Genomic DNA, 18,000 nt, shown 5'->3' with positions numbered 1-18,000 from the left:
GCGGGTCTTTAGAGCAAACCATTGGTGCAGCCTCCTCGGCGGCAAGAACGGAGGAGGGGGGAAAAGGGTAATAATTCTCAGGCGATGGATGTGCAAAGCACTTCGTGATCCCACTGTAAAGGCACCAGTGGAAGGGAGAGCCGTCAGACCCATTCAAAGACCCCAGCGCAAACACAGTTTTATTTTCTGCATTTGCCTAACCCGAAGCCTGAACTCCCCGTGTTTGGGTTCCTCCTCCGCCTTTTCTATTCCAGCCAGAGATGCACCAATGGCACGTACAAAAGGGGCTGTGATAAGCACACCCAGCCCAGCGCGGGCCAGCAGACCAGCCGGAGAGGACACGAGCTGCAGCTCACCCGGCACCCAGAGCCCATGTATTTTCCAGTGGCCTCTCTTCACCTTTTCTTGGGAAAAGTCTTAAAATAGCAATTGCAACAGCAAGCAAATGCTAAATTTGTAGGAACCTGCTAAGTAGTTATGCTGAAGTCATGCTGAGTGAAACTTTTTGCATTTTGTTTCTTATGGGTTTTATTTAATTCCATGTGGTAATGGGTTACAGTTGTAGCCAGACCCAAGGAAATTATTTAAGCATAGATATAGGATGTGAGTTCCGGGTGGGAGGAGAACTTCCCAGATGTTGTGGATGAAACTTTGTAGAAAGTGGCAGAGACAGTTCATGCAACCTGGGCACCAGACCTAAACACTGTCTGTAGAATTGCCCACTACCGTTTTTCAAAGTTACACGTGCTTTCCCAGGACAACCTTCCAACCTCTAAAGACCTCTTCCTCTCTCCAGGCTCTGACTGGTTTCTGCTGGTCCCTCACACGGTTGTTCAAAGCAGTTTACATTTTAATTGCTCGCCCACAGGTGGATACTGCCTGTTAACGTGACCGAGTCAACTACTCGTTAGAAAAGTGCCAAGAGCCGATACAGGTGGCACATCATTTCACAGTGACTTCTCAGAGGTGTCTGTCCCTTTTGTACAGGCCTGGGGAAGAAGGGGGGGAGTTGCTCTGTTTCTCCAGGACATTTTCCATCTCAGAGGCTCCATATTTTCCTTTTGTCTTGGGAATACTGTGGTCTGTTTCCAAATCCCTGTTGGGCTGTCTGTACCCAACAGGACCCAGCAAGAAGTGTGCCTGAACACCCAGCCCATAAACGTCCCGTGTTGGGTGATGTGGGGACTAGAAGAGGTGTTCTTTTTCTCTTGCTGGCTTGTGATTTCTTCCCTTTCTTTTTCCCCCTGAAGTGTGTTGATGTGTGAGGTACTGTGATTCCTCCCATTAGTTTACCTTTTTGCCCTTGCTGTTGGCGTAACGGTGACTCAGCTGCACCTAAAGACACTCTCTTGTGCTCTGTCCCTCGTGCATGGTAAGTAGCAGCGAGTAAAGCTCAAGTACTTTTGTCATTTTGATTTGGAAAAGGAGGCTGTCTTTCCTTCGTGGCTTTACATCCTGCAGTTCCAGCGCAAATTTAGTCAAATTTATGGTTTCAAAAAAAGCAGACTCCGGCCATGGGAGCAGAGGAGTGAACCGGGAGCGCTGCAGGACTTGCATAATGTTGGCTGGCCAAGTTACAAGGGTACTTGGCAGGACCAGAGCGTGGCCTCTGTCCTGCACTGCACCAAACGAGGCAGGGATAAACGCAAAGGTTCATTCAAGCCTCCTGCTGAGGGATGTTGAGATCTGCTTTCAGCAATTAAAAGCAAAATTTCCACAGGTATTGCACAATGGTGGTGCTGACTCTCAGGTAAATCAGGGCAGCCCAGTACATTCTCCTCCATCGCGAGTTTTCCACTTGTTTTGCCCTAGAAATTCCTCACCTGTGCTTGAGACATTCGTGTAGTCAAGGGCTTGTTCAAGGTTTTAGTTGACGTCTTGGGGGTTCAGCATCCAGCCAAAGAGTAAAGGGATCCCCACCTTAAGAAACCTGGAAACAATAATTTTCCTGGCAAACAAGCAGGGCATGCCAAGCCCACTTTGACTCCTGCTCCCATTTCATTTGGCATGGTACAAATGTAGAAATACTGAAGTTTAGGCAAAATACTTTGCCTGACTGTTCAGCAGATTATTTGCTCCAAGCAAAACTTTTACGATGCCTTTCACAATTTCTCTTATATTTGTTCCAGGTTGCTTGACTTCTGGATTGTTGTGTTATATACTTTACCTGGGCCAACATTTCTGTTCAGAATAATCCATTAATTTTTAGTAAATGTATATTTAAAACTCTACTTATATGATATCCAAAGAACATTAGATTTTAACTAGACATTCTGGTTTGCTAGTATTGATTGCTAACAGATTAAAACTCTCATGGAAGCAGGAGAAAAAATGCTGCAACTGAAAAGGCAAATTCAGGAGGTGAAGGGATTTTATTTTCAGTCTTGGGGAGGGTTCCTCAGATGAGGTAGCTTTATAAAAATTATTGTTTATAACTATGAAAGAATTAGCACCTCAAGCCAAGTTCTATCAAGATACTTAGAATCCTGTTTTTCTGTAGATTCCCTGCCAAAGGAAGAATAAGCTCTTTTTCTGTGTAATTCAGTGATTTCCGTATTTAGAACCCCCCACGTATAACGGTGTTTATACAAACACTGGATGGAGGAGAATCTACAAAATTACTTGTGAACTGAAACAAGCTCCTTTCAATCGTGTGTAATCCCCTGCCTAAGCTGCAGCAGAGCTATGGTTTTTAGACACGGTGAGCTGTATTCGGATGGTCTGAGCTCAGGCACATCCCCGTGCCTGTCAGAGGAGAGAGGTAGGTGCCTCTGAAGACCAAATCCAAGGCAGGGACCAAGCAGAAGCAGCCTGACACCAGCTGCTGGGGCTCAGGTGGGTTTTGGTTCTCTGGATGTGGCCCAGAGTCCTCCCTCTAGCCCCTGCTCTTCTCCGTGCTAAGGCTTCTTCCTCATGTCACAGGGCCAGAGTGGGAATTAGCGTCCTGCTCCCACTTGGAAATAATTATTTGCAGCACAGCTGTAAAAGCAATCACCACCTGTTTCTGCAAAGACCTCTACCCTGAGGTCCTAAAGATGACTTCTGCGGAGGACTTTCATTGTGTGAGTATGGCATATGGAGGCATAAAGTCCTAATATCATCGTGTGGCTTTTGGTTCACCTTTTAATTTTTTTCCCTTTTGGTTCCGTTTTTGATTCTTTGGTTGTTTCCCTGTTAACTAGAAGGTGGTGTGTCTGTGGCTTCCACACTTTCTGAAGCTTGCCTGGTCTCCTACCAAGATGCACGCTGCAGTCTGCATTCGATAGGACACAGCCTGTATGAGTCTCCTCCCAATGTCTTTTATGGTTTCTCTTCTCTTCTTTTTTTTTTTCTTTTCTCACTTTTTGTTTTCTTTGTTTGTTTTGTTTTTGCATGTGCAGTTTTGTAAAGCAAACTCGAGGTACTGTATCTCGCAGCTCGTCAGTCTCCAGCGTAAATTCACCGTGAGTTGCTCTCTGTTACGATATTCAGTAAATGGATTTATGATATATATCTCTATATTTATAAACCTCCCTCTTTCCCCTTCTCATGATGCCCTCACTCCCCCCTTGTTTTTTCCAAAAATCATTCCCATCATTGTGGAAAGCCTCCAGACCAACATACGGTGGAAGGACTGGAAGGTGTGCGACATTGCCATATAACGCTTGTGATTTGATCGTGAGCAACTCTGTAGTGTTTCGCACATTGACCGTGATTTTTCTCCCCCTTCCTTCCTTCATTTTTCTCCCATCCCCTTAATTATTTTCCTTTGTTTCTTCCTTAACTATTTTCCCTCTTCTCCCCTCTGCCCTCATTTGATGGTTCGTCTTGTTCTCACTCGTATTTTTGTTCTCTGTGTTTATTATGTGCTGGGCTGATGGCTTTGATGTTCCACCAGTGTTTGCACTTATGGTTCAATAGGAGAACGGGGGCCCACCATGAGTGCACTCTTTAAATAAAAGCTGGAGGAGGGCTTTAAAAGAAACTTCTGGAAATGGGGCCCAAGTGAGACCAAATTGGAAAACTCTACATAAACATCCTTGGGAAACTTATACTCATGAGAGCACTGGTTATTCCTGTGCTCTCCAGCCTTCTCAAGCTGGAGCTTAAAGCTACAGATATTGTAAAAATGAGGCACTCGGCAAGCTCCTATGTACCCGTGGTTGAGCGAACACAGTGGTGGTCCTTCCATTCACTCCACGCACTTCCTAACAAACAAATCTTGCTGGCTTTGCTGTGAATCACGGGTGAGCTTTGACACCTATGCAGGTTTGTAGAAAATACCATCGTTCCTTGCTGACTAATCCGACAAAACTCATCATCAGCTTCTCATCAACCCATCTCAGTGTCGTGCTTTGGGTTATACTTTTACCGTTTGATGTTATCTTTCTTCTTTAATGCTTTTGGAGAGACAAGTAAGTGCAATTCAAACACGCGTGGGTTTGTCCTTATGTGCACCATAGCGGGTACTAAAGGCATGGTGAAGCAAAGGAGATTGTCCACCAGCTTCCTGACATCTTCCTTTTTCCCTGGGTGTTTTGGGGGACCTTGGTGGATCTTAAACGTGTTTGTATTAAAAATATGTTGATACGATGTCTGAGTTTAGCTTCTGTGACCAAGACTGAGCTTTTGCGACTAGCAAAAGTAGGTGTGACCTGTCTGTGCTAAGGTCTGAGATCTCATGGGCTTGGGACAGTAGACTAGACCGAGGCACCTTTTGGCTCGTTTCTTCCAATGGATTTCCTGGCTGCTGGGAGTCTTGACAGGCAGAAAGGTGTGGAGAGGGGTCTGCTGCCCTTTGGGTCTCTCTCACCCTGCCTTACCCCTGGCAGGGGGGAGGGCATGGTTAAAGGTGGTGAGGTGCTGCCGAGCTGCCTTCTCCCCAACACTTGAATTCACTCCAGTAGAAGTTGCACCAAACCGGTCCAAGGCAAAGTTTGCACAATTAGGAGTAAAGCCTGAAAGAGTGAAGAATTTGGCCCCTTTTCCAAACTTCCAGAGACAGAGCTGCCTTTTACAAAGATGAAATTAAATTGCAGATGAAATTAAATTAAACCCCTTTGGAAGGAGGATTTGCCCACATTCGGAGGCATTTGCCATTGAGGTCTGTTGCTAACTCCCCACCACCAATAGAGACAGAATAACAGAGGCTTCTTTTGCTGATATGACTCACATCTGTTCTCTGAACAGAATAAATTTTTACTGCAAAAAGCTGTAACTGAGGATTCTCATCCTCTTTAACATTTCTATGCACCGTCTGGGCAGTAATTTGTAATTTCCTATGCAAACCAGGACCCTTTTTTGATAGATGAGCTGAGTGTGCATTTTCTTCTCTGTGGGTATCTAAAGAGCATTTCCCTAGCAAAGTCCCTTGTTTTGATTAAATAAATGACTAGACCCCGTAAGTGTGCAATATATAAAAGTAGCAGCCATCATAGAACATCAGTAAAGCCCCCCTGACGTGTAAAGACTTCTAAAGATCTCATTTCCTCAGTATGAATGTCATGATTAGAAATGTGGTTTTTATTTTAAATTCAGATAGATAAACTGGAACAACTCCTCTCAGAGACGTGCAGGTGCTGTGGACTCCCTTTCCCTGGATGTATATTAGTATAAGTTCAGGATGACTTTATATCACTCTGTTTCTACCCACTGTGAGTGCTATTGCAGTAATTATACTGAAAGATAAGTGGTCTAATTTTTGTGCACAGATGAAAGTTGAACAGTAATCTACTAATTTAAAAGAGCTTTCAAAAGGGGCAAAAAAAATCCCTGTTCCTTTTTCTCCCTTAGGTTGCTCAAACAGCATAAAATATTGTGTGCCTTTAATATCAGTAAGAACCAGGATCTGCAAAACCATGGTCATCTGTTCTGAAAGAACAAAACTTCTTCAAAAATCTTTTGAGATACAGAGGGTTGTTTTTTCCCCCATATTCTTTCTTTGATTATTTTTCTAAAAATATTCTAGATTGGTAAGAAACTAAGGATAAAATACCAGAGCTAGTTTCTTAAAAATAAATTTAAAAAATAATAAAAAAAATCAAGGTGAGTCATTTTCTTGTGCTAATTCCAGGCTTTCGTGCTATAACAAATTTATAATACAAGCAATGCAAGCTGTATGAAATCCATTTTTAATTCACCGAGGAGAGGTAATTAAATACAGATATGCTCTATTTCTCTAAGTAGACCAGCATTTATCTAAAATACATACTGAAATTGGCAACTAATTTATATGTACATAGGTGATGACACACAGCTAAGTGAATAATTATGTTGTATTTTTCCAGTAGTATGTATTTAAGAGTTATGGGATGTTAAATTTTCATGTGAATCCTTCTTATGTTACAAAGGCTGATGAAATCCAAAACGATGTATTTGGTAACTTGAGGTTTTCTTTGTATTGTTATTGTTTATTGTTTATTTCTAATAGGATCCAGAGGTGTCAGTCATTGCTTGGACATGAAAAATGACATGTTCTTAAGGCATTTTCTAGAATGGTAAATAAAGCAAAAGCCAGTGTTTCACAAGCTGGGTATTTTTTTTTTCCAGAAGTGCTGAACACCTGCACCTGCCACAGATATTTTTTTTTTCCACAACAAAACTTGGTTTTCTTTGAGCAGCTCTTTCCCACCCCAAACATCACAGCATGTCTCTGCTGCATCCATCCAGCTGTAGACAAGCTGATAGCGTACAGAGGGAAATGAAAAAGCTTAAATATCTTCTACCAGGATGAATTTGTCATTTGCCATTCAAGATCCCAAATTGTTCTTGATCTCTATCGCTTGCTTTTGTATATTCACTGTCTGGGCCATCTGCTTTATTTCCATCCTCATAGTGCAAAAAAGGGGGCTGTGACTTCATTCCCTGACGTGTTTTGTCTTGGTTTTTATCAAAAGCCTGGAGCTCGCGGTGGGACTTTGGCCATAACCGCCTCTGGTCCGGGCCGTTGCAGTGTAATTGCCAGAACGTCTTCTGGAGAGTGTGGCATGAACGCTTCAGAGGAAAAAAATAATTTAAGATAAAAGTAGTTTGACTGGATTTTAGGAGAACTTAATGGTAACCTCCGCGTGTTTTTTGTTAAATCAGGCCATAGCGATGTGGCTTTTAAGTTTCTTTTTTTTGTTTTACTTTTAACTCTCTCCCCTGTTATTTATTACTGAGGATGCAATTACTTGATCGCAATTCGTAACTGAAATACAAATCTTGAGGTCTGAAAAGGGATCTTGTGACCAATGATAGCAATATAACTTGAGACAGAATAAATAGACAGAATAAATATTTTCTGGCATTTTCTTAAGATCAGAATGTGCATAAAGCTAAGCCTCATTTATACTTCTGGGATTAGTATGTGATGTACTTTTACCGAAAACAATTAGAAAATTCTTCTTAGTAGAGCAATAGGGAGCAGCATGCAGGATGGTGAGTTATGGTTGAGCGAAATCATTCTGTTGTTCTTGTGAAAAAATTCAAGCTGAAAGCAGTAAAATTTTTGCTACATTAACACCAGGAAGCTTTGGCTTGGATGAACTTTGCATCACTTCAGAGCTGTACAAAACAAGTGACGCAGCTGTCTTCAAACTCTAAGCAGCAGCATGTAATTATTTCTACTGCTCTTAAGTGGCCATGGACACCTCATGGGAGCGGTAACTAAATGCTAGAGCTTTCCTAACTTTTGTTCTGATACGCACCTTGGAGACTTTCTGGCTCTATGTTGGCCAAAGGCACCAGCCGAAGGGCTTGCAGCTGCCCAGCCGGGCATGCCCATGCGCTCAGCAGCTCCCAGAAGACCTGCCGTGGTGCTCAGCTCTGGCATCTCAGCTTCTTCCTCCTGCTGAGACCAATTACCTGTGGTCAGCAAGTCCTGTATCTGCTGTTCTCTCCAAAAGAGCAGGTAAAGGGAGTGGAAATTCAATCTGAGGATGATAATATGCACTAAATGCAAAATGTGGCATTTGGAGAACTTTCTTGATCTAAGAAGTTGGCATCTATGACAGTTTGAAAGGCAAATTTCAGTACAAGTTTCTGAACATAAGGATGTGATATACGGCCAGTATTGTATTAGGCTTAGACCACATTCAAATTTTAGAGCGTCTAGCTAGTAGATGTTAGGAGAAATATAATGAAAGAAAATGCTTTCTTTCTGAGAAACTGCAATATCAAAAATTCTGATATATAAAAACAAAATCGAATTCAAGAATAATATTGGAAGAGACTGGGCAGCGTTTTCTTCAACAGTCGTTGGTGTTTCTGTGGTGCACACCGTTACACCAGCTCGGTGGGGGAGCACAGTGCATCTCCTGAGAGAGCTCAGGCGGGAGATGGAGCTCATAAAGAAGAAAAGTTGCTAAGGCATCCAAGCGGCAACTCCTGGGGTCACTGGCAAAGCAAATTTAAACACTAGCGGTGAGTTCATCTGAAATAAAATTGTTTTCTCAAACCAAACAGAGGTAAAACATTCTGCTTTGTGCATGCCTAGCCCAAACTAAAATACTTAATTGTATTTTCCAAGTGGAAAATTGAAACATGGAGAGAGCTTCTCCAAGTTTATGAACAGAAAATATGGTTTTAGTGGAAAGTTTTTTGCATTGCATTTTTTGTTGAAACTGTATTTTAACAAGAAATTCCCTTTCATCTGTAATCAGAACATACTCTTTCATACCCACAATCTAATATGTAGGTGTTTCTAACATCAAATTATGTTCATAGTCAGCTTTCATTCATTATTTACGAAAGCAAAATTTTAAGGATCACATTTATGTAGCTGATTAAACCAGTAGTTCTGGGAGGCAAAGTGCCATTAACTGAAGCAGTATTTTAAAAGGTTATGATTACAAAATCTTTAATCATTAAGGAATACCCTAAGATTAGAATATGACTAAAAATATGCTTTCCTTTCTTGAACAATCTACACAGTGACTGGTTGCATTTTTTATTTATACCAATATTAGTCACTGATTCATTAATATGAATTTTATTTGATTCTACATGAATTGTATGGTTTTCTTTCTAGCCACAGGCAGGAGTTCTTTGACTGCTGGCTTCTTAATCCAAGCAAAACCAGTGCAGCTACTCAGAGAAGCGTATTAGCAGAAATATCTACTACAACATTTCAAGCCTAGAGGACCTGAAAACTGAGTAACCTTCAAAGAGTTTGAAATATTCTGTCGACAGAAAATAGGGATGGGAAGTAATTGTAAAGAAAGTGAACTAACATTAATCTTTGAACTGTGTCTGTAAGTCGGAAGTGATTATTGCAATTTTCTTAATGGATTCAGAAGGATTTTAAGAAGCAAGCAGTGAACAGGATTTCAGTTAAGGAGTTGGCTTCATAAGTAGATAGTTTTCTCATGTGGAAAAAATACTTGTTATCAGAAAAGCTCATTTTTATCAGTTTGGACAAGTCATGCTATGCTGCGGCATAGCACGCTTGTACTGTAGACGGTTTGTGTCTGCCCCAATTGATGCAGCCCTCAATAATTAACTGGACCAAGTGCTGGAGGACGCAGAGGAACAGTCTATGTTTTTCCATCTCTTCTGCAGTTCTTTGTGTTGTGTGCCTAGGCACCATGTCCTCATAGGCAGGCAGCTGTCATGAAGCTGTGTTTTGTTTATAGGTGACATTCCTGTTGTGCCACAGATAAGTTCAAAAGCTCTCCTCTGCGAAGAAGTACAGCAGAGCAACAGGAGAGAAGAAGCTGTCACATGTGTCCATGTTCAGTTGCTGGGGGAACTTGCAGAAAGCGAGAGTCAGATAAATTTAGTTGGACAGGCAGACGACACATTCCCTCCGGTTGCTGCCGCTTTGGCTCTGAAAACCCTAAACGCTGTCCCCGGAGGGACCTACCTGCTCGGTTGCTTTACTTCCATCTCCTACAGCAGACTTTGTGCGCACTGTCACTTGCTCCTGATGTTCTTGACTGGTTTGAATATGATAATGAGCTTGCAGGCAGGCTTCACATCTTCCTGATTGTGTTTTTACTGCGCTTCATATATTTTCTGATTTTTTTTTTTTTTTTTTGGTGTGTCTTTCATGTGGAAAGAAGAAAGGATGCAGTCATTACTTCTGAACCTCCTGCTCTTTGACTTGTTAGTAACCAAAGCCAGTGGCTGTGTGTTGTAGTCTTTTGGCAATCACCTCCGCTACTTGTGTTAAGGATGCATCTCATTTCTTAGATGCTGAGAAATTCGAGTCTGTTATGTCAGTGTCTGTTTTAAGGAAGGGATTTTAGCAAAATGGGCTTAGTTAATATGAGCATTACTTGGTTTCTCCAGGTTGTCAGTGGTGTATGTACCTGGCAGCACCTTTCAGTTAGCCATGAGTGAAGTTCAGTGGAAGCTTTAGTACCTCAGAGATAATTTAAAGGCTGATTTATGTTCTTGGTGTAACCGAAACACAACTAAAAAACCTCTCCTGAAGTGATACATCTTGTGTCAGAGCTAGCAGGTCCTGAGTGTCTCCTCTGCACTTGTGATGAGTACCAGCCCTGCGTCCTCAGCTTTCCTCCTCACCACATCCAGCCTGATTTAGGAGATTTTCTTTATGTCTTGGCTTTGATGGGCTCAGCTCAGGCACTGATGGAAAGACTGTGCCCATGAAAGTTGCCTGATGATTTATTGTGTTTTACTTCGGAAAGTCTCTGCAGGAAGGTTGGGGCTTTGTGTCCCACCCTTCGAGGTGCCTGTCCCGTGGAAATGGAGCATAGGATGGTGCATCAGGAGAAGGCGGTTGTGCTCTTCTCTGTGCTCTTGGTTTGTAGATAAATTGAAGACTTCAGTCAGCATAAGGGCAGCTTCCCAACTCTAACTCGTTGTTAATAGTTATCACTTCAGTGTTGACAGCTCGCTTTGGCTGTTCAAAGCACAAAACAGAAGCCGGTCCCTGCCCCGAGGACTTTCATTACCAAGTGAGAAATGTCCCCTAAGAACAAACGCCTTTGTTGGCTTGCACGGAGGCAGCACTCGGGGAGCTCAGACAGGCACACACACGTCCCGAAGCTGCCTTGTTTCCCTGAGCCTGTGTGCTAAAGAGGAGGTTCGTTTTTGTAGCCCAGTTCGGTTTAGCAGAGCTAGATCTGGAGCACAGCAAAGGCACCCCGTCCATCCCGGAGGACGCGCAGGACGTCCCGGGACGCCCGTGCCAGGCAGCTCCGTCTCTCTGTGCCCATCTCTGCTGACTGCGGAGAGCTGCAAATGCAGAGCGTGTGTCTTCTCCTGGGAAATCCTTGTATGGGATGGCAGGTCTGGGCAGTCAGAGGCTTTGCGGTTACTCATTAATTCCTTCTAAAACCAAGTAAATCTGCTGAGGAGTGACAACATTTCAATCTTTCGTAATGTTGAACCAAAAAGAAATGGCAAGTTACTGCCTGCTGTGATGAGACTGTTCATCCGTGTGCCAGGGGTCACTAGGACGGCTTGGGGGGTGCTCTCCCCTAATGAGGAGCCTGCTCTCCCTTTGAGGTGGGATTTTTGGTGAGTGGGGCTCTAAGCTATGTCCCCAGTACCTTCTGGTATCATTTACATTTAGAACTGTGATTTTTGTCACCCGTTCTTCTGCTGTGGTGTAAATGGGGCGCTCAGCTGCTGGCAAATTAGTCCAGAATGTGCCTCTTGGGAACGGGAGATGTAGATTTTTAGTTTTGATGATTAGCTCCGCTCACTCTGCTTTCTGGATTAAATCAGATTCCTTCACATCTGCCTGGGTGCCCTCATCCCATCTGCAGTGACTGTTTAAGTAGGTTTTTACCTTTTTAGCGGAACCAGGCAGCAGCCCCCTCCGTAAAGAACGGATCCCCCAGCAGAGCTCAGAGATGCAAAGCCTTTCCGACAGCTCCCACCGTGCTACGTGAGCCCGTCTGAACGCTGCCTCTCCCGGGGGCTGTGCACAGCGACAGACCCTGACAGTCCGAATCAGCACATACACGCGCAAAAGCTGCTTTCTTCTATTGTCAGGGGAGCCCAGAAAGTACGTAAGGAAAATGCGTCTGCCTCCCTCGTGGGCTGTGCGTTGTGCTGGAGGTCGGTGAGCCCCACGCGGCCCCTCCGGCTGCGGAGGTCAGACTAATGTGTGGCAAATGGAGACATCTGAGCAGGCTGGTGGAAGGAAAGTGATTTTCCTCTCTTTGTTAGAAGAAATTCCATTAAGGAAAAACATGGGTGCTGATCCTCCACCAGGCTAAATCCAGAACTCCACCCTGGAAGCCAGTGGGTTTACTTTGATTTTATGCAAAAGCAGAATTTGACTTGCAATCTTTAGGAGGAAAGAAAAAAAAGCCTTCCCTTCCCGCACTGGCTAGGTAGGTGACCCGTTTGCATGTGGTGGTCAGAAACCACGCGCCGTGTTGGAAGATCAAAGCATTAAGGCAATGCCAACGGAGGTATCCCCATCATAATGGATGATAGAGACAGAAAGGAGCAGGTCTGTCTAGGGGATAAAGGTGCTCTCATCACATCCGCATCTACGTGTGACTCCCCGTCCCTGCAGTCTTTTCACGGTACACAGAGCAGTTTTCCTTTCTTGCTTGTACTTTTCCAGACTCCGGTGATGCTTGGGCTGGGTGGTCCATCCTCACCGCGGAAGGTTGCCGCGGGTTTAGAACAACGGCTCTCCTGCGCCGTTAGCCGGCGGGGCAGAAAGCGGCCCCCCTGGCTGGCTGTGAGGGGAAGGGGCTGGCGGCAGGCGCGTGGGCTCGGATCCTCAGGGGCAGATTTTGTTTCCCCTTGCTCCTCCTGCCAGTCTAACTTCTCTTGCTCACTGCTAATTTGCTCATCCAGACGTTTCCAGGTGGGGAGAAAGGTGGTGTTAATTGTGGGGAAGACTTGTACGCTGTTTAAAAGCTCTGGCTGTGCTATACGGTTTTTGTGCGCAGAGACTTTAACCCTTCAGACTATACCTGAGGCTTCCAAGGGGGATGGCCACGTTTTAGAAATCAAGATAACTCCTTTCCAGTTTCATAGTGCCTAACGCGTGTGGGGGCAAACTAACACTGATGATCCTGCTGGCTTTCCCTGCTCATGTTCTCCGCCAGCCATTCTCTCTCCATTCCTATAATTTCTTTGGCTCAACCTTCTAATCCCCTGTCTCAGCTGAAAATTTCCTCCTTTTTTTTTTTTTTTTTTTTTGGTTGCTTTTTAGGGAATTGGCGCAAAGTTGGATACTAACTTTTCATCTTCCTCCCCTCCTTAGCAAGCAGCAGAACTCCTCCAAATCCAAGTCGGTTTGGGAGCAGAGGACCAGCCAGATCCGTATGCACAATTTCCGAGCCAGCTGCGAGGCACTGTACAACGAGCTGGATCCGGAGGAGCGGGTGCGGTACGCGACCACCCTTCACATCAGGCCGGACATGAAGACTCATTTGGATCGGCCGCTGGTGGTAGAGCCGAGGGGCGAAGGGAGGAACAACATCAGCAAGCTGAGCCCCGTGGACGTGCAGGAGGTGGAGCAGACCAAAGTCAGCTCTACTGATGGGGCAGAAGCTCCGCGAAAGCACCACCGGCATCGGGAGAAGGACAAACTGGGAGAGCAAGAGAAGGGTGACGTGGCCAAGGATGAGAACGGGGAATCTGGCGCCAACAATAAGGAGGAGCGGCACAGGCAGCACAGGAGCCGCAGCAAGGAGGTGGAAGGGGGGAGTAAGGAAGGGAAAAGTGATCGCAACAGGAGTCAGGAAGGGGGAAGGAGGCACCATCGCCGAGGGTCGGTGGAAGAGGGTGCCGAGAAGGAGCACCGTAGGCATCGGACTCACCGGCACTCTGCCGAACGGCAAGGCAAGGAAGGCAACGGGACAATCAATGGGGCCAGGAGCGAGCGACGTTCCCGACACCGGGGAGGGTCGAGGTCTGGGAACCGGGAAGGAGAGCCTGGGTCCAAGGGCGAGAACGGAGAAGAGCCTCACAGACGGCACAGGTTCAGGAACAGGGCGCTGTCGACGTACGATTCGGTGGAGAAGGAGAACGGGGAGAAGGAGGGGGAGGCTGGCGAGAAGGAGCACCGGAATCATCAGCCCCGGTGAGTGAGTGCTGCGTGGCTGGACTCGCCCCTGGGACAGCTCGGGGGGCACGAGACCCCAGACTCGTTTCAGGAAATTACTTATTCCCTTCCCCATGGCCTTCCCTGCTGTTCTCCTTGCACTCACACCAGCTACCACCATAACCTGCAGTTCCGTTTTGCTTAAATCAGTAATGACAGAGACTCCCAAAGATTATTTTGGTCCATGATGGCCCATAGAATAGCTCAGGTTTAAGGAAGGAAATATCCATGATGTAAATACCAACAGACCCTCTAGGACATAACGAGGAGCAGAGAATTTCACAGCCTCTGAAGGAAGTTTCTGAGGGACATATTTTTAAATGGCATCCAGTCTTGCTTATAGCCCTTTGGTTTTTTTTTTCTGGTGAGCCTGTCAGCTGCATCACCAGTTGTTACAGCACGTGGCTTCTTCCATTAAGAACAATGATGTACCCCATTTGGTTTAATTCTTATGTGAGTCAAGTGAGAAAAATAGTACTCGTGAAGCATTTAGAGTAGTTAATAAAGAACGATAGATTGCCTTTTCGGCTTTATTAGTCTGATGGAAAAGAAATTTCACTGGGATTCTTTTGAATAGAGTTCATGTCACCGTGGAGAGCTGTGAGTGGCACTGAGATAATAATTTTCCTGTCTATATTATCTTCCTTTCAGTTGGATTTCAAAACACTTTGCGTACTGTTTAGTTTCATCATGTGCACAAGCTCACTTTCCTCCTCACTGAAATATAGCCACTGCTGCAGAGGAATGCAGAAGCTATTTAGCTACTTACAGCAACATTACAGAGTTGTTTAGGACTAGAAAAGAGAATCACCAAATTTAAATAAGGCCTCAGGAGAACATTAAGAAGCAGAATGTCAGACTTCATTCAGAAACCAGCTGATGCTGGAAAGCTAATGTCACCGTTACATGCAAGTGCCATGTGGTCCTTGCTTATGAACCTCAGTTCCGAGTCTCATTAAATTGAATAAAGTGGCGTTCAGTGGCACGGTTCCTCTTAATGTTGTGCTTGGATGTTGGCTCAGAAGGTCTCGGAGGAAAAGGTCGCATACTGTGCCATCAATAAGTTGTCCTGCAGTCTGTGACTTTTCTGCAAAGGACTTCCATGAAGAAAACAGTCTATGAAACCCAGCAGGAGGTGCAGCATCAGGGTACATATGTTCTCTGAATCCTTCTTGGGCCATATTTAATAAAATCTGCTTTTCTGCCTTAGGGAGAATCAGTGTGAGATTGAGGCTAGCGGAAGCGTGAGTGTCCCTGTGCACACCCTTCCCAGCACCTATCTGCAGAAGGTGCCGGAGCAGCCAGAAGATGCTGACAACCAGAAGAACGTGACGCGGATGATTCAGCCACCTCTGGACAAAACCACCACTGTGAACATCCCTGTCACTATCACCGCCCCACCGGGGGAAACCACTGTCATACCAAGTGAGTGCCTTTCACCCCCTGCTTTTTGCTATGAAATTGCCAGAAAAGAGCCAACTTTCCAAGGAGCTGGCAGCACACACTGGGTGGTGGGGGGTCTCCTGGCCACCAGTGAATCCTTGCAAAAGTGGACAGGAGAACTTGTTGTTGATATAGGCTCTACGATTCATGCAGCCTGCAGGAACCTAAAATGGGTTCCTGGGTCACCTGGTGGCTCTGGAAAACACCACGTAAGGTTCCCTGGAGATGGCTCACACAGAGCACATCCACGTATCTTTGCATAAGAGAAAGATGAAGGAGCAAGAAAAACAGCAAAATGTAATAACTGTGCAACAAAATAAGCAACTTCTGCAGCAAACCAGTCAAGATGTTCTCGTGAGCACAGGAGTAGGTCTTCTGCTTTATCACCTTCCTCTGCTGCCGTGCTGCAAGCTCCTTCGCCAACAGCGCTGTGCTATGGTTCCTCTGGTGTCCCAGGGGCCTGCCTGGCCACAGACGCCTCAGGAGAGGACAGGGGAGGCAGTGGCATTGCATTCAAGCCCACAGACAAATTCATGCTGCTTGGCTTATTAGCTGACCCCACTGTGGAGCAGCAGGTCTTTCATGGCTGCACAGCTATCACAGCATCCATCGTGTGACCCTGCTGCTGCGGCTTCCTGCAGGCTGTGTCATTTCAGAACTCCTTGCAATCCTCTGCATCTCAGGTTCAGCAGATCCACCCTAGCTTGTCCTTTTCCAGAGCTCCGTGCCTTGGGTCTATCAGCGTAAATTTACACTGGTTTGCAGACTGTCCCAAGATCATTGAGCCCATGGTCTGCTCTGCAGCCACCAGCCTGGTGGCTCATCCCTGGCAGTGCAGGCACAGCCTAGACAAGTCTCGAGAGCTGGGGGTGCCAAGGAGCATTGCAGTGTGAAATCTAAGAGGTCCACATTAGATTGCAGGCTGTCAGGACCCTGCTTTCCAAGAGGCACAGCCAAAAGCTAGTGGTTCCTCTACGTGCTTTTTCACCGTGTTGTCAGCCACACAAGACTTGTCTATTTTTTTTATCCCCCCCCTTCTTTTTTCTTAAATGGTAATTTTACTATATTGCAATACTGAGTTCCTATCAATCACAATTTATCACCCTCTCTCTTTCCTGGCCATTTCTTGTGTATCTGGCTTGAGATACAATAAGGATTTTATTGAATGTGTCACTCACACGCAATGAAATGTCATTTTGTTGCAAAATAAAATAAAAAGTAGTAAAAACCGTGCACCTAACATGTTATAAGTGGGTGGGGTTTTTGGATTCTAGGTCCTGTGAATTAATAGACAAATGTATGTATCTGTATAAGAAGAGAATTTGCAGCATAAAATGTTTTCCAGTTCATACATTGGACGTTATCTTAAGTAAATTATCCTGGAAACCCACTGCAAGTAAACTTATGATGGAAATTAGAGAATGTATTTCTAACCTTTGGGAGTGAAGTTCAGAACAATCTTCTAGAAGGGGATCATGTAAGTTAAAAACCTGATGTGAGATGGGGCTCAACACCTTTATACATGGGGAGCTCTGCCAAAACTGGGGTGCACTGTGCAGGCACAGAGCTAGGGGGTCCAAGAAGTCCTTTCCAAGTCTCTGTTCCTAATGCCGGGAAGTTCAGCAGTCTTAGCCCCAAAATTATTAAAGTTCATCTATGAATTTGCTCTTTTACACGTTCCAAAGCCAGTCTTGCTACTGATCTATGGGAGAAGATACAGAATTATGCGGTTGGTTAGACTTACTGTCTTTTTTTCTCTCCAAGGATCCCTAGCTGATCCTCTCTCCCTAATAATTTATGATATTTGGAATGGGATTTCCATGCCCAGTTTGGCAGCTCTTGTATAAATAAGTGTAAGGTTTATTTGTTTGTCTGCACTGGGCATCTTCATTTCCTGGCCATTCCGATATATTGCTCATCAGTGCAGCAGTTAAGGAGTATAATTGCAGTGTATATCATACTGTAGTAAATAGCAGTGATAATAATCAAATGATTGTTCATCACATTTAATCAACATATTCAAAGGCTGTTTGCTATCCCAGCTGCATTGTTTGCATATCCAGCTGTTGCAGGCAGCCTGCTGTGGGAAGACTGCAGATACATTTTTAACTCTCTCGTTTCTGTTTCCTTAAATTCACATTTCAGTGAACAACGTTGAATTTGAAAGTAAATCAGAGGAGAAGAAAGACGTCGATGACTTGACGAAAAATGGGCCTAAACCAATCTTGCCTTACAGTTCCATGTTTATCCTAAGTCCTACAAATCCGTAAGTCCTCTGACTCTGTAATACCACTTACGGGTTACAGGTACTTCAAGCACGGGTATTCAAAGCAATCACATTAATTTGAGCTTCATCTCTGCCAGTCAAACACTTTGGGAAATGAAATAAAAGCTTACGTAGGCTGCAGACCAGATGCTGCCTTTCAGCGGGGCTTTCCTGGGGGAATAAATTGCCAGGATAGGGAAAAGGTGATGCGTTAGGCAGACCCTTCCTAACCGCCCTGCTGACCGTCGGGTGGGCAGTTATTTGCTCAGTCGTAGATCACTAAAGG

General features: G+C 44.9%; 1 protein-coding gene across 1 annotated transcript in view; it reads left to right on the top strand.

The window, feature by feature from the left end:
• The window catches only part of CACNA1B (calcium voltage-gated channel subunit alpha1 B), a 296,895-nt gene that overhangs the window by 205,269 nt on the left and 73,626 nt on the right, over window positions 1-18,000 (top strand). The window contains exons 20-22 of the mRNA XM_075170459.1: window positions 13,163-13,984; window positions 15,216-15,430; window positions 17,594-17,714. Of these exons, the coding sequence (XP_075026560.1) occupies window positions 13,163-13,984; window positions 15,216-15,430; window positions 17,594-17,714 (1,158 nt within the window). The remainder of the gene's footprint in view (window positions 1-13,162; window positions 13,985-15,215; window positions 15,431-17,593; window positions 17,715-18,000) is intronic.

The sequence above is a fragment of the Calonectris borealis genome, chromosome 21, assembly GCF_964195595.1.
Source record: "Calonectris borealis chromosome 21, bCalBor7.hap1.2, whole genome shotgun sequence".
Classification (NCBI taxonomy): Eukaryota; Metazoa; Chordata; class Aves; order Procellariiformes; family Procellariidae; genus Calonectris; species Calonectris borealis.
The sequence above is the reverse complement of the archived record's forward strand: the minus strand, read 5'-3'. Positions and strand labels throughout refer to the sequence as shown.